The sequence below is a fragment of the Delphinus delphis genome, chromosome 6 (genome assembly GCF_949987515.2).
Source record: "Delphinus delphis chromosome 6, mDelDel1.2, whole genome shotgun sequence".
Lineage (NCBI taxonomy): Eukaryota > Metazoa > Chordata > Mammalia > Artiodactyla > Delphinidae > Delphinus > Delphinus delphis.
This window is the reverse complement of record NC_082688.1, coordinates 109,452,142-109,465,209: the sequence shown is the minus strand read 5'-3', so window position 1 is coordinate 109,465,209 and position 13,068 is coordinate 109,452,142. Positions and strand designations below refer to the sequence as shown.

The 13,068-nt window shown below is 39.3% G+C and overlaps 1 protein-coding gene across 2 annotated transcripts in view; it reads left to right on the top strand.

The window, feature by feature from the left end:
• Positions 1-13,068, top strand: part of GALNTL6 (polypeptide N-acetylgalactosaminyltransferase like 6) — a 1,143,433-nt gene that overhangs the window by 1,032,898 nt on the left and 97,467 nt on the right. For both annotated transcript variants that reach the window (XM_060013624.1, XM_060013625.1), the window contains one exon: positions 4,286-4,403. In XM_060013624.1, the coding sequence (XP_059869607.1) occupies positions 4,286-4,403 (118 nt within the window). The remainder of the gene's footprint in view (positions 1-4,285; positions 4,404-13,068) is intronic.

The following is a 13,068-nucleotide window of genomic DNA, read 5'->3' as shown; positions in this document are numbered from 1 at the left end:
TTAAAAATCTTCCAACAAAGAAAAGCCCAGGACCAGATGGCTTCACAGGCGAATTCTATCAAACATTTAGAGAAGAGCTAACACCTATCCTTCTCAAACTCTTCCAAAATATAGCAGAGGGAGGAACACTTCCAAACTCCTTCTACGAGGCCACCATCACCTTGATACCAAAACCAGACAAGGATGTCACAAAGAAAGAAAACTACAGGCCAATATCACTGATGAACATAGATGCAAAAATCCTCAACAAAATACTAGCAAACAGAATCCAACAGCACATTAAAAGGATCATACACCATGATCAAGTGGGGTTTATTCCAGGAATGCAAGGATTCTTCAATATACGCAAATCTATCAATGTGATAAACCATATTAACAAACTGAAGGAGAAAAACCATATGATCATCTCAATAGATGCAGAGAAAGCTTTTGACAAAATTCAACACCCATTTATGATAAAAACCCTGCAGAAAGTAGGCATAGAGGGAACTTTCCTCAACATAATAAAGGCCATATATGACAAGCCCACAGCAAACATCATCCTCAATGGTGAAAAATTGAAAGCATTTCCACTAAGATCAGGAACAAGACAAGGTTGCCCACTCTCACCACTCTTATTCAACATAGTTTTGGAAGTTTTAGCCACAGCAATCAGAGAAGAAAAGGAAATAAAAGGAATCCAAATCGGAAAAGAAGAAGTAAAGCTGTCACTGTTTGCAGATGACATGATCCTATACATAGAGAACCCTAAAGATGCTACCAGAAAACTACTAGAGCTAATCAATGAATTTGGTAAAGTGGCAGGATACAAAATTAATGCACAGAAATCTCTGGCATTCCTATATACTAATGATGAAAAATCTGAAAGTGAAATCAAGAAAACACTCCCATTTACCATTGCAACAAAAAGAATAAAATATCTAGGAATAAACCTACCTAAGGAGACTAAAGATCTGTATGCAGAAAATTATAAGACACTGATGAAAGAAATTAAAGATGATACAAATAGATGGAGAGACATACCATGTTCTTGGATTGGAAGAATCAACATTGTGAAAATGACTCTACTACCCAAAGCAATCTATAGATTCAATGCAATCCCTATCAAACTACCACTGGCATTTTTCACAGAACTAGAACAAAAAATTTTGCAATTTGTATGGAAACACAAAAGACCCCGAACAGCCAAAGCAATCTTGAGAACGAAAGAAGGAACTGGAGGAATCAGGCTCCCTGACTTCAGACTATACTACAAAGCTACAGTTATCAAGACGGTATGGTACTGGCACAAAAACAGAAAGATAGATCAATGGAACAGGATAGAAAGCCCAGAGATAAACCCACGCACATATGGTCACCTTATCTTTGACACAGGAGGCAGAAATGTACAGTGGAGAAAGGACAGCCTATTCAATAAGTGGTGCTGGGAAAACTGGACAGCTACATGTAAAAGTATGAGATTAGATCACTCCCTAACACCATACACAAAAATAAGCTCAAAATGGATTAAAGACCTAAATGTAAGGCCAGAAACTATCAAACTCTTAGAGGAAAACATAGGCAGAACACTCTATGACATAAATCACAGCAAAATCCTTTTTGACCCACCTCCTAGAGAAATGGAAATAAAAACAAAAGTAAACAAATGGGACCTAATGAAACTTAAAAGCTTTTGCGCAGCAAAGGAAACCATAAAGAAGACCAAAAGACGACCCTCAGAATGGGAGAAAATATTTGCAAATGAAGCAACCGACAAAGGATTAATCTCCAAAATTCATAACCAGCTCATGCAGCTTAATAACAAAAAAACAAACAACCCAATCCAAAAATGGGCAGAAGACCTAAATAGCCATTTCTCCAAAGAAGATATACAGAGTGCCAACAAACACAGGAAAGAATGCTCAACATCATTAATCATTAGAGAAATGCAAATCAAAACTACAATGAGGTATCATCTCACACCAGTCAGAATGGCCATCATCAAAAAATCTACAAACAATAAATGCTGGAGAGGGTGTGGAGAAAAGGGAACCCTCTTACACTGTTGGTGGGAATGTAAATTGATACAGCCACTGTGGAGAACAGTATGGAGGTTCCTTAAAAAGCTACAAATAGAACTACCATATGACCCAGCAATCCCACTACTGGGCATATACCCTGACAAAACCATAATTCAAAAAGAGTCATGTACCAAAATGTTCATTGCAGCTCTATTTACAATAGCCCAGAGATGGAAACAACCTAAGTGTCCATCATCGGATGAATGGATAAAGAAGATGTGGCACATATATACAATGGAATATTACTCAGCCATAAAAAGAGACGAAATTGAGCTATTTGTAATGAGGTGGATAGACCTAGAGTCTGTCATACAGAGTGAAGTAAGTCAGAAAGAGAGAGACAAATACCGTATGCTAACACATATATATGGAATTTAAAAAAAAAAAATGACATGAAAAACCTAGGGGTGAAACAGGAATAAAGACACAGACTTACTAGAGAATGGACTTGAGGCTATGGGGAGGGGGAAGGGTAAACGGTGACAAAGCGATAAAGAGGCATGGACATATATACACTACCAAACGTAAGGTAGATAGCTAGTGGGAAGCAGCCGCATAGCACAGGGAGATCAGCTCGGTGCTTTGTGACCGCCTGGAGGGGTGGGATAGGGAGGGTGGGAGGGAGGGAGACGCAAGCGGGAAGAGATATGGGAATATATGTATATATATAACTGATTCATTTTGTTGTGAAGCTGAAACTAACATACCATTGTAAAGCAATTATACTCCAATGAAGATGTTAAAAAAAAAAAAAAAGAAAACAAGATATTGTGTTCCCAACAAATTATTTACAATTAAAAAAATCCATCTAGAACTTTCTCTTGCCGGATATTTATACTAGTTCTATATCTACGATAATTCTAGTTGGGAGATTCATTCTGCACAGTGGAAGTTTGGTTGCACTCTGGTCTCATGCTTTACACAATCAAATGAGAATATATTGGTAGGACTTAAGATCTTTCTACTTGTGGTTCAGATCGAATAGGATTGCCTATTTCTGATTGCTTATGCCCAAGCCCTGTGGAATCAAAAAAACTCTCACAAAAACTCTCTTGACCGAGTGTGTTTTTACAGATTTGCTTGGTCTGCATCAGGTGTTCTCTAATTGTTTTATGTCCATATTTCTGTAGTTGTCTCTCTTCACCTCCTAAACATTGAAACAGAAACGGTGTTGCAGTAAAGAATTCAAAGGCTTTGAAATCAGGGGACCTGGTCCAGCCGCAGCACCACCACATCCTGGTGCCACCCTTGGGCGCTGGGCCCTACCTTTTTCTGCCTGTTTCTCCCAATAGCACACAGGGAGGATATACCCAGGGCTGCTGTGAGGATTAATCAAGGCAACTGGACAAGGCTGTCAGCCGAGAGCCCAACACATAGTGAACATTCAAAATCACAAGAGTGGACTTCCCTGGTGGTCCAATGGTTAAGACTCTGCCCTTCCACTGCAGGGGGAACAGGTTCGGAGAAGTAAGATCCCTGCATGCCGTGCGGCCAAAGTAATAATAATAATAACACAAAAGCTGCCTTTGAACTGCAAAAAAAATTTAAGGCAGGGTCCAATGATTATAAATTATAGCATTACATAGCAACATGACTGCAATATATCCTAGCGACAGCAGAAAGTCTAAAAATCAGTATTTGATCAAAAAGAATATTTACTAGAAGGTAGACTTTAAAAAGTACATAATTAAAGCGAAAAGACCCAGTTTAAATTCCAACTTTGGCACGTTAATAGCTGATTGGTTATTTTATTCTGACAATCTCGTAGTCTGTAAAATGGACATGACCTGGAAATAGTAGGTGTTTGCTGAATACATACTGAGAGATTAAATCAAAGATATGGTCTACAACCATGTTTTCTATACTTTCATCTGTCTGATAGCATAAGATCTCTTTGAGGAAAAGCCATAGAACTGATGGATTTTCCCAATATATCAGACACTGGTCGTCATGTACTTCTCTCTGATGACAAACATGGAGCCATTGTGTGGCTCCACGGGGCACTAGTGGCTTTAGAGCCTGAACTGTGAAGTTCAAAGCTCAAGGGGGTTCCAGGAGCGATCAGAGACCTAGTGTGAACTCATGTCCACTCACAGAAAACCCGAACTGAAAAGCCCCCTGCAGTGAACACTGAGACTTAAAGTTTGCTTTTTTTTTCCCCCAAGCAAAATGCCATGTTCCCTGATGTTCATAGCTGTTTAAAGATTATTTTATTCCTTTCACAGGTCTCCCGTTATGGCTGGAGGTCTCTTTGCTGTGGATCGCAAATGGTTTTGGGAGTTGGGGGGCTATGACCCAGGTTTGGAAATCTGGGGAGGAGAGCAATATGAAATCTCTTTCAAGGTAAGCCCTCAGCACCCTTCTCACACTAGGTTGGCATCATTTTGACCATTCTAATAGAATGGCGTCATTTCGTTTTGTGACCTCCTATGTTGCAAATTAACAATGAAAATAGACATGTCATTTTCCCACCTCAGCTTTTGGATGAGAGAAGCTACTTCCTTCTGATGTTTCTGTGAGACGTAGTCATGCCATAAAAGAAACACAGATGAGAAAGAATTCAAAATCCCACTTGCAGGGGGGAACTGTGGTGTGCCAGCACTTCTGCCGCCCTGCTGGTACTGCATTCCTTCTCAGGCACCTAGAACAGACAGACAGAGGCATGAAGGTGAAAGAAATGGAATTACTGGAGCGTTTGCCCGTTGTGTTTGTTCTCGAAATAATACTCCACCTTTTGCCTGTAACCACTATTCCACAATTTCAATAACAGAAGAGTATTTTTAAATTCTGTAATAATCTAAATGGGAAAATAATTTGAAAAAGAATAGATACCTGTATATGTATAACTGAATCACTTTACTGTACACCTGAAACTAACACAACATTGTTCATCAACTATGCTCCAGTATAAAACAAAAATTAAATAAATACAATATGAATGACAAATTAAAGCTATTCTTTATATAATTCCAAAACAAGTGAGTTTATTTTTATCTGAAGTTGCCCAGGTTTCCACTTGTTTTGACCATAAGTACTCACAAAAATTATACTTTATTACATATATATACATTCATATATTATATATATACATACAGGATATATGCAAGTATATGATAGAATATCAAATTTCAAGGTTTGTAAATGAAAAAAATTTACCACAGCACGTGAAGACCAGATAACCAAAGCAAAATAAACTGTGCAAAAGGATTTTTTTTCCTTTATCATTGTCATTATTCATATCGAAGATATAGTGATTCTTGCAAGATTTATCATACAGAAATCTCACTAAATAAATCAGCTTTCCTAATTACCTCTATTATAAAATCAAACCAATTCTTGGTAAGAAAATAAAGTGCATTCTGAATATAGTAAAAGTCAAACTTAATAATCCAGCTAAACTTTTTGAATTTATGCATAAAAGAAATTGACAAAACTGGTTTTTATTTAACTGTAACAACTACATTCTATGTGTTAGCAGAAACAGTATGTTGTCCCCAAAGTGTCATAAAATAAATATTCCAAAGAGAAACTCAGGAGACACGATTGCAGGACATCTAGAATTTTCCATCTCACTGCTGGCAATAAGCCTTGAAATACTATTTATTAAATTAGTGCTTTTCTTTTTTACCATCACTGAAACACACCTAATTTCACATCTACGTTACTTTTTTCTTAAACTTTGTATACATACATTTACTCCATTTATTTAATGGTATGTGATGTACAGATGCTAGGCCAAGTGCTTTATATAATTTAAAATCACAACTCAGAGAAGTGGGTATTATTCCATTTTATAGATGAAGAAACTGAGACTTAAAGTTTTAAAATTTTTAGATTAAATTTTTTAAGTTTTAAAGATTAAATAAACTACCCAGTGTCACTTAGGGATTAAAATGCTCCACCTCTACTTAACTACAGAGAATATAGAAACTTAAAATTGTCTGTTCACTCAAGGCATACCTACCAACACCATTCCAGAGTTCACGGTTAACCTTTTGATCTCTACCTAATGGTTCCTCTCACTGAACAGAGGTGAGTATCCTCATTATACCCTAAGAGCATAGCAGCAAACTTTGTACTGACCCTGGCAAAATACTACTGATTATCAGATATGGGCCAAAGTTGGGTGCAAGTTTACAGTAATACCTTCCACTGGAAAAACAGAATATTGCATTTGACTCCAGCAATAAAGGAAAACAGGCATTGCTCTATTTGCAATATCATCAGAAGTTAAAGAATGCTTTTTACTTCTCATGGTTCAAGATTTTTTTTTGTTAGATTCTCTTCATTCACGAATTCTTTAACTTTAAAATGCTATTAAGAATATCTGCATTCTACAAATAATAAATGCTGGAGAGGGTGTGGAGAAAAGGGAACCCTCTTGCACTGTTGGTGGGAATGTAAATTGATGCAGCCACTATGGAGAACAGTATGGAGGTTCCTTAAAAAACTAAAAATAGAGCTACCATATGATCCAGCAATCCCACTACGGGGCATATATCCAAACAAAACTATAGTTTGAAAAGATACATGGACACCTATATTCATAGCAGCACTATTTACAATAGCAAAGACATGGAGATAACCTAAATGTCTATCAGTAGATGAATGGATAAAGAAGATGTGTACATATATATAATGGAATATTACTCAGCCATAAAAAAGAATGAAATGATGCTATTTGCAGCAACATGGATGAACGTAGAGATCATCATACTAAGTGAAATCAGTCAGAAAGAGAAAGGCAAATATCATAGGATATCACTCATATGTGGAATCTAAAATATGACACAAATGAACTTATTTATGAAACAGAAATAGACTCACAGACATAGAAAACAAACTACCAAATGGGTAAGGGGGGGGTAAATTCGGAATTTGGGATTAACATACACACACTACTATATATAAGATAGATAAACAACAAGGACCTACTGTATAGCACAGGGAACTATATTCAATTTCTTATAATAACCTATATTAGAAAAGAATCTGAAAATACATATATATATAACTGAATCACCTAAAACACTGTAAATCAACTATACTTCAATTTTTCTTAAAAATTGTTTAATAAGAAAAAACAGAAAAAGAAAATCTGTAGTAAGCAGGAGATACCTGGCTTAGAATAATAAACTGGGTGTGGATAAAAGTACTGTGGGAAGGCTGGAGCGTTTGCAGAATGGACATTTGCATTCTAAATCACAAAGGTATTTTCTAAGACCAATATAAACTTGAACCTCTCATTTCTCTGTCACTTGTATCTATTGCTTCTCTTCGGGGTGACCTAAGATTTTATTACCCCATTTTCTCTTTCTCAGTTATCTGTCATTCTGAAGGATATAATTGGAATGCAGCCCTGTCGTCTTTGTCTAGAAACCATGGCAACAGAGCTAGAGGTTCAGGACTAAATTGCCCCAGGTTGTTTGATTGAAATGACAGATCCTTTGGCAACAGCTATATCTTACAGGGTCCCATTTCAGACACATCTCTCCGTTCTTCCCGCTATTGTGTGCTGACCTTGGGGTTCCTGTCCCTCCCTATTAGGATTTGTAACATGACGGGGACACCCTCAAGCAGGATTAGGTAGAATTTGCATGGAAGATGAAGAATTTTCTCCATACGAGAGAAATTGAAAGAACTGTCCACAAATAGCTGTGTTCAAAGGTATTAAAAAGTCAAAGAAAGATGGAATGTCTGCATTTTGGGACACAGTCCATAAATTGCGATTAATTTTACACTGTAAAGCACGGTCAGATATACACTGGTCAGCCCTTCATGTTTGAGAGTATGTACGGATAACTGAGAATTTACTAGTCTATTTCACACCATAATATAGAAATTGTTTCAAGTCTGAAACTTAGAAGCTCTAATTCAAAAGATTTCTGTCTGTGGTGGTTATCAGGCATCTTTGCTTGCTGTTTGCATTTCAACCAAAGAATCATTTCACTGATGTTTATGACAAGATTCCATGGCTGAATGAAAATATTTCCAGAAAACTCTGCTTTATATCAAGGGCTGAGTTTTTGGTCAGACGGGATTTGGCTAAGAGGGCTCCTCAATTGCCTGTCTCTGTAAATATCTTGCCTTCCTTTTTCTAACATCTGACTAGGCGAGTGGATTTCATGCCATCACATAGAAACCAACACAGCGTAATTCTCAGGAGTCCATCAAGGAAAAGGGCTCTCTAGAGAAATGATCTCTCTGCACCGAGCCCAGTCTTCAACCTCTTTTAATATGAATCTGAATTGTCACGTGGCCCAGAATTATCCAGCTGCCTCTCAAACGTTGCTAGGTTAGCCAGCTGCCAGGAAGGAGAAAGCACCATTCACTCAGTCACTCAACAAGTTTTACTGAGCATCCAATTTACACCAGGCAGTGTTCCAGGTACTCAATTTGGAGCTGCATCTGGAAACAAAGAGGAAACCAAGACAGACTACAGAGTGTTACATGAGAGAGAACCCTCCTTTAAACGGTGTGTGCCACTTAAGTTACTGAAACAGTGTTAACACCGTTATGGATCTCTGATTGCCCAGAGTGTGTTTTTTTTGTGTGTGTGTGTTGTTTTTTTGTTTTTGTTTTTGTTTTGCGATGTGCAGGCCTCTCACTGTTGTGGCCTCTCCCGTTGCGGAACACAGGCTCAGCGGCCATGGCTCATGGGCCCAGCTGCTCCGCATGTGGGATCTTCCCGGACCGGGGCACGAACCCGTGTCCCCTGCATCAGCAGGCGGACTCAACCACTGCGCCACCAGGGAAGCCCCACAGTGCATTTTTACCCATTCCCCAAAGATCAAAGTCCAAATGTTAGCATTTTCAGAAGAAAACTCTTCCCAGAAAATAAAAGTGAACAATAAACACGAATTAGTCACCCACATGATTTAGAATGAAGCCCAGGGACTCTATTCCACAAAAATCCTCTGGCATGAGACATAAAACTTAAATCTGCATAGAAGAGCATTAAATTTGGTTTGTCCTTTTCCACGCCCAGGAGCGTAACAACACGGTCCCACCTTGGTCCAATATTTCTTGGGCCATCTTTTGTCTGGGGAGAGCTTGTGACCTCCAGCCTCAGCTGTGCAGAAACCTTCAGCGCTCCAGGTGACGTGAATCTGAGCACCATATGTCCTAGAGCGAGTCTAATAAGTCTGGAAGCCCCACGGCCTATCTGAAATCACTCGTAATGGATTGAAACACCCCACGCAACCACCTTTGTTACGTGCTCTCGTCCTTCCCATGTGTTAAGCTTACGGTTCAGACATGTAAGGAAATTTTAACTTACCTCTCACAGTCTTTCAGCCCTTACCAGTCACTAACTCATTCAACCGGCATTTATTTATCGATTACAATGTGCCAACTCTGGGCTAAGTTCTTGAGGTTCCAAGATAAATGTGAGAAAGATTCTCTCCAGTAGAATTCATCCCAATTTCTCACTATTGTTTGGAACATATTTTATTTCCATATTCACAGTAATAGTTTAGGAACATATTCAGGAAGCTCTTCACCAGCCTCCCTCCCTCTCCTCTTTCAACTGATCTCCATTTTTTTATTCATTTATTCCCTGAGTCGCTTTATTTTCCCCTCCTAAAAGTTCACAGTGACTCCTAAGGACCCCACAAATCACAAATCAGATTAGCATACGAATCATAAACCAGGGAACTTTCTCTCAACCATCTGCCTCAGCTAACCATCTCCAGGTACACTGCCAAACCAACTTAAGTAGTGTTTTCCTTTCCTTCCCAGAAAAGAAGGAAACACAAACATCCATCACCGTCCCTATTTATTGCAGAGATTTTAACTAAACAGACTTTGATGAAATTTTTCCTGAAGATTTTAGTCATCCCCTCTAAAATATTAATCAGGAACCTTCACCATGAGTCCGTGTACTGTGCAAGCTAGACTCCGCAGAAAAATGCAAAGGAAGCCCAACAGAAGCCTTCTTCAGATCAAGTACAATTGAGATGAATATTTCACCCATTAAACATAAACATCAATGAAAGCAGAAAAGCACAAGAAAACCTACGTTAAGAATCTCCTCTTAAGTCTAACACACAAATGGACATTTCTTCACCAATCTTCTAATGCAAGAGAGGCCAAAGCTGTCCCTTCTGCCTTTGGGTCCTCGGATTGGGATAAACTAGAGATGCATGGACCACATCCACATTGTATCCATCATGAGTCCCAGCTTGGGCTCCTCTAAATTGGAATGAGAACCTAAAGACACTTGGAAGCTATGTTCACGCAGTCATAGAATCCTTCCGGTTTTTTATGGGTTTACCCAATCCTTTAGTGTTACTTTGCTCACATCTAATTTGACAGCAATTTGTAAACAACTCCATCTTTCAAACTCCTCAACTTAGTTTTGACACGAACAACAATTCTTTTCATAACAGTATTTCACCAATTCAAGTGATATTTCATTAAATTACATAATTACAATTTTTAAAAACTAGCACAATCCCCTTTGGGAAGAAATGCACTGCCTTTGAGATACACACGTAACTTAACAATTGTGAGCCAGGAGTTCTAGGTGTATTCGATGTAGCCTGTATTCGGCATAGATCCACCATAATATAAATGCCATTCAATACGTTTACAGAGAGACTAGACAGGGATGTTTCACACAGTAAATTGAATAGAGATTCAGACCTTGCTGTCGAAAACTCTCAGTCTCATAAGTGACAGGAAAAGCTCATGTAGCACAGGCAGCTGCATTGCTGACTTTGCACAGAGGCAAATCACCCGGCTTATTGGGCTCAGGTCTGGGGCGAGGCTCTCCCCTCTGGGCCTCATCCCTGCCCAGGTGCCCCAGTCTCCTGCCCTCTGTCCAGGGGACTTACAGGTACCCAGGTTGCTGAGTGGCCAGGGTCTTATAGGGATGAGTCAGGGCAGGGGGGCAGCCTTGGTGACCTTTCTCCTGTCTCTTCCACTCTTGTGCGCTGGTCCTACGGACCAGTTCCCACTCCTGTTTGCTAGTGGTCACTTCTGTTCCCTTCCCTCAAGCCCAATCTCGTGTAGTCTCTCTAAACTGAAAAAAAAAAAATCAGTCCTACAAGAAGCCTCTGGGGTTTCCTTGAATCTTGGCGTCTACGTGGCTGGGGGTAGGGAAGAAAATGCTCCCCAAGGAAAAATAGAAAATGGAAAACACAGTGAACAAAGGGAATACTTAAGTTTTAATCCTGCCACATACAAATAAACATTTCAGCTCAAAGAGACTAAAACATACCTGAGATTTTACTAGACAGCATCCGTTTATTTTGTACCCCTTTATGACTTTCAAAATCTTTACATGGAGCTCCCTGTGTCCCAAAGTCCTGGCCATTCTAGTCCTCCTATGGTGGTAATAACTATTATTTGGTCCTTTAACAAGGGAAAGTAATGACTTAGCATCTAAAGGTCACAGAATTAAATTTGTTATTCCATTCAACACTAACGCAAGGTAAAATATAATTTCGATTTCATAATTGCAAAGGCAGGCCATTACCTAGTTAATACCAAAGCAAGGAGCAGAATTGGGGTTTGCCCGCAAAACCATTAGGCTAATTTCTCTTAGCCGGAAAAAGTAGAAGACTTTATGCCCTGATGCACAAGTGGCTACTGTCATTCTCTGAAACCACTTTTAAAAAGAAATAAAGGGGGGCTTCGCTGGTGGCGCAGTGGTTGAGAGTCCACCTGCTAATGCAGGGGACACGGGTTCGTCCCCCGGTCTGGGAAGATCCCACATGCCGCAGAGCGGCTGGGCCTGTGAGCCATGGCCGCTGAGCCTGCACGTCCGGAGCCTGTTACTCCGCAATGGGAGAGGCCACAACAGTGAGAGGCCTGCGTACCGCAAAAAAAAAAAAAAAGAAATGTAGGCTCTTCCCAACGGGAATTTTTATTAAATATGAGGGCTGACAACTCTTGTTATTATTTAATGTAAAATTTAACTTTTTACTGTCTTCAAAATGCAATGGTTATTCAATAAGGATTGCATATACATGATAGAGACTAATTGTTGAGTACCGAACACTCAGCTCTTTATTCAATCAAACAAGATAACAGCCATCAATTTACAATTGTTATAGCTCAGGAAACTGTATAGTCTAGAGCTTAACCTCATTACAGAGCTTCTCAAGAACAAACACGGATTTCATTTATTTGTACTTAGAAAATCAAAATACACCCACTAAATTAGCTAAATTTAAAGTTTCCCTACACAGTATGAAGCTATCAAAAAAATTTCATGTGTATTTATAGTTCAACAATTGAATGTTATACAATTATAATTTACACTTTTAAACTGGAAAAGAAAGGTCTGTTCTTAGAGATCACTCAAAACAGAAAAGGAGAATATGAAGCAGAAACAAGAAAAGCCTAACTTTACCCTTGACAAAATTCTCAGATATCTTACCCCCAACCACAGTGTCTAAGGAACATTATCATATGCAGTAAGATCAATACAGTGGTGGTAAAACAGGGGCACGGGAAGACAGAATGACCCCAGCTACAAATCTCGTTTGAAGTCAGCAGATCTTACTTCCCCAAAGTAATTGGCACCTCCTAAGGGAAAAAAATCAACAATCACTTTTTTGAAACAGTAGCAACAGATGTGACTGCTGGTGGCCAGAGCTTCTCTGGATTGAGTCTGGCACCAGAGAGAAGCATCCATGGAAGGCTGGGGACAGGTCTGAGGAGGTTTATACAGACCCGCCACATTTTCAGGAAGCAGGCTATTAATGAGGCAGGATGGAGGAAAGATACTCAAGCTCACAAGCAGCCCTACAGCAGCCAATTCCTGTTGGATGCAGACAAATAAAGGCCAAAAGAATTCACTCACGCACTAAATTGTGTGTCATAAGGTGAATGCCTACCGTACTTGGTAAGAAGAACGCACCCTACTCAAAGATAAATAATAACTTTTTAAAGGAAATAGCATATTAAAATATTACAAGAAAGGGCTTCCCTGGTGGCGCAGTGGTTGAGAGTCCGCCTGCCGATGCAGGGGACACGGGTTCGTGCCCCGGTCCGGGAA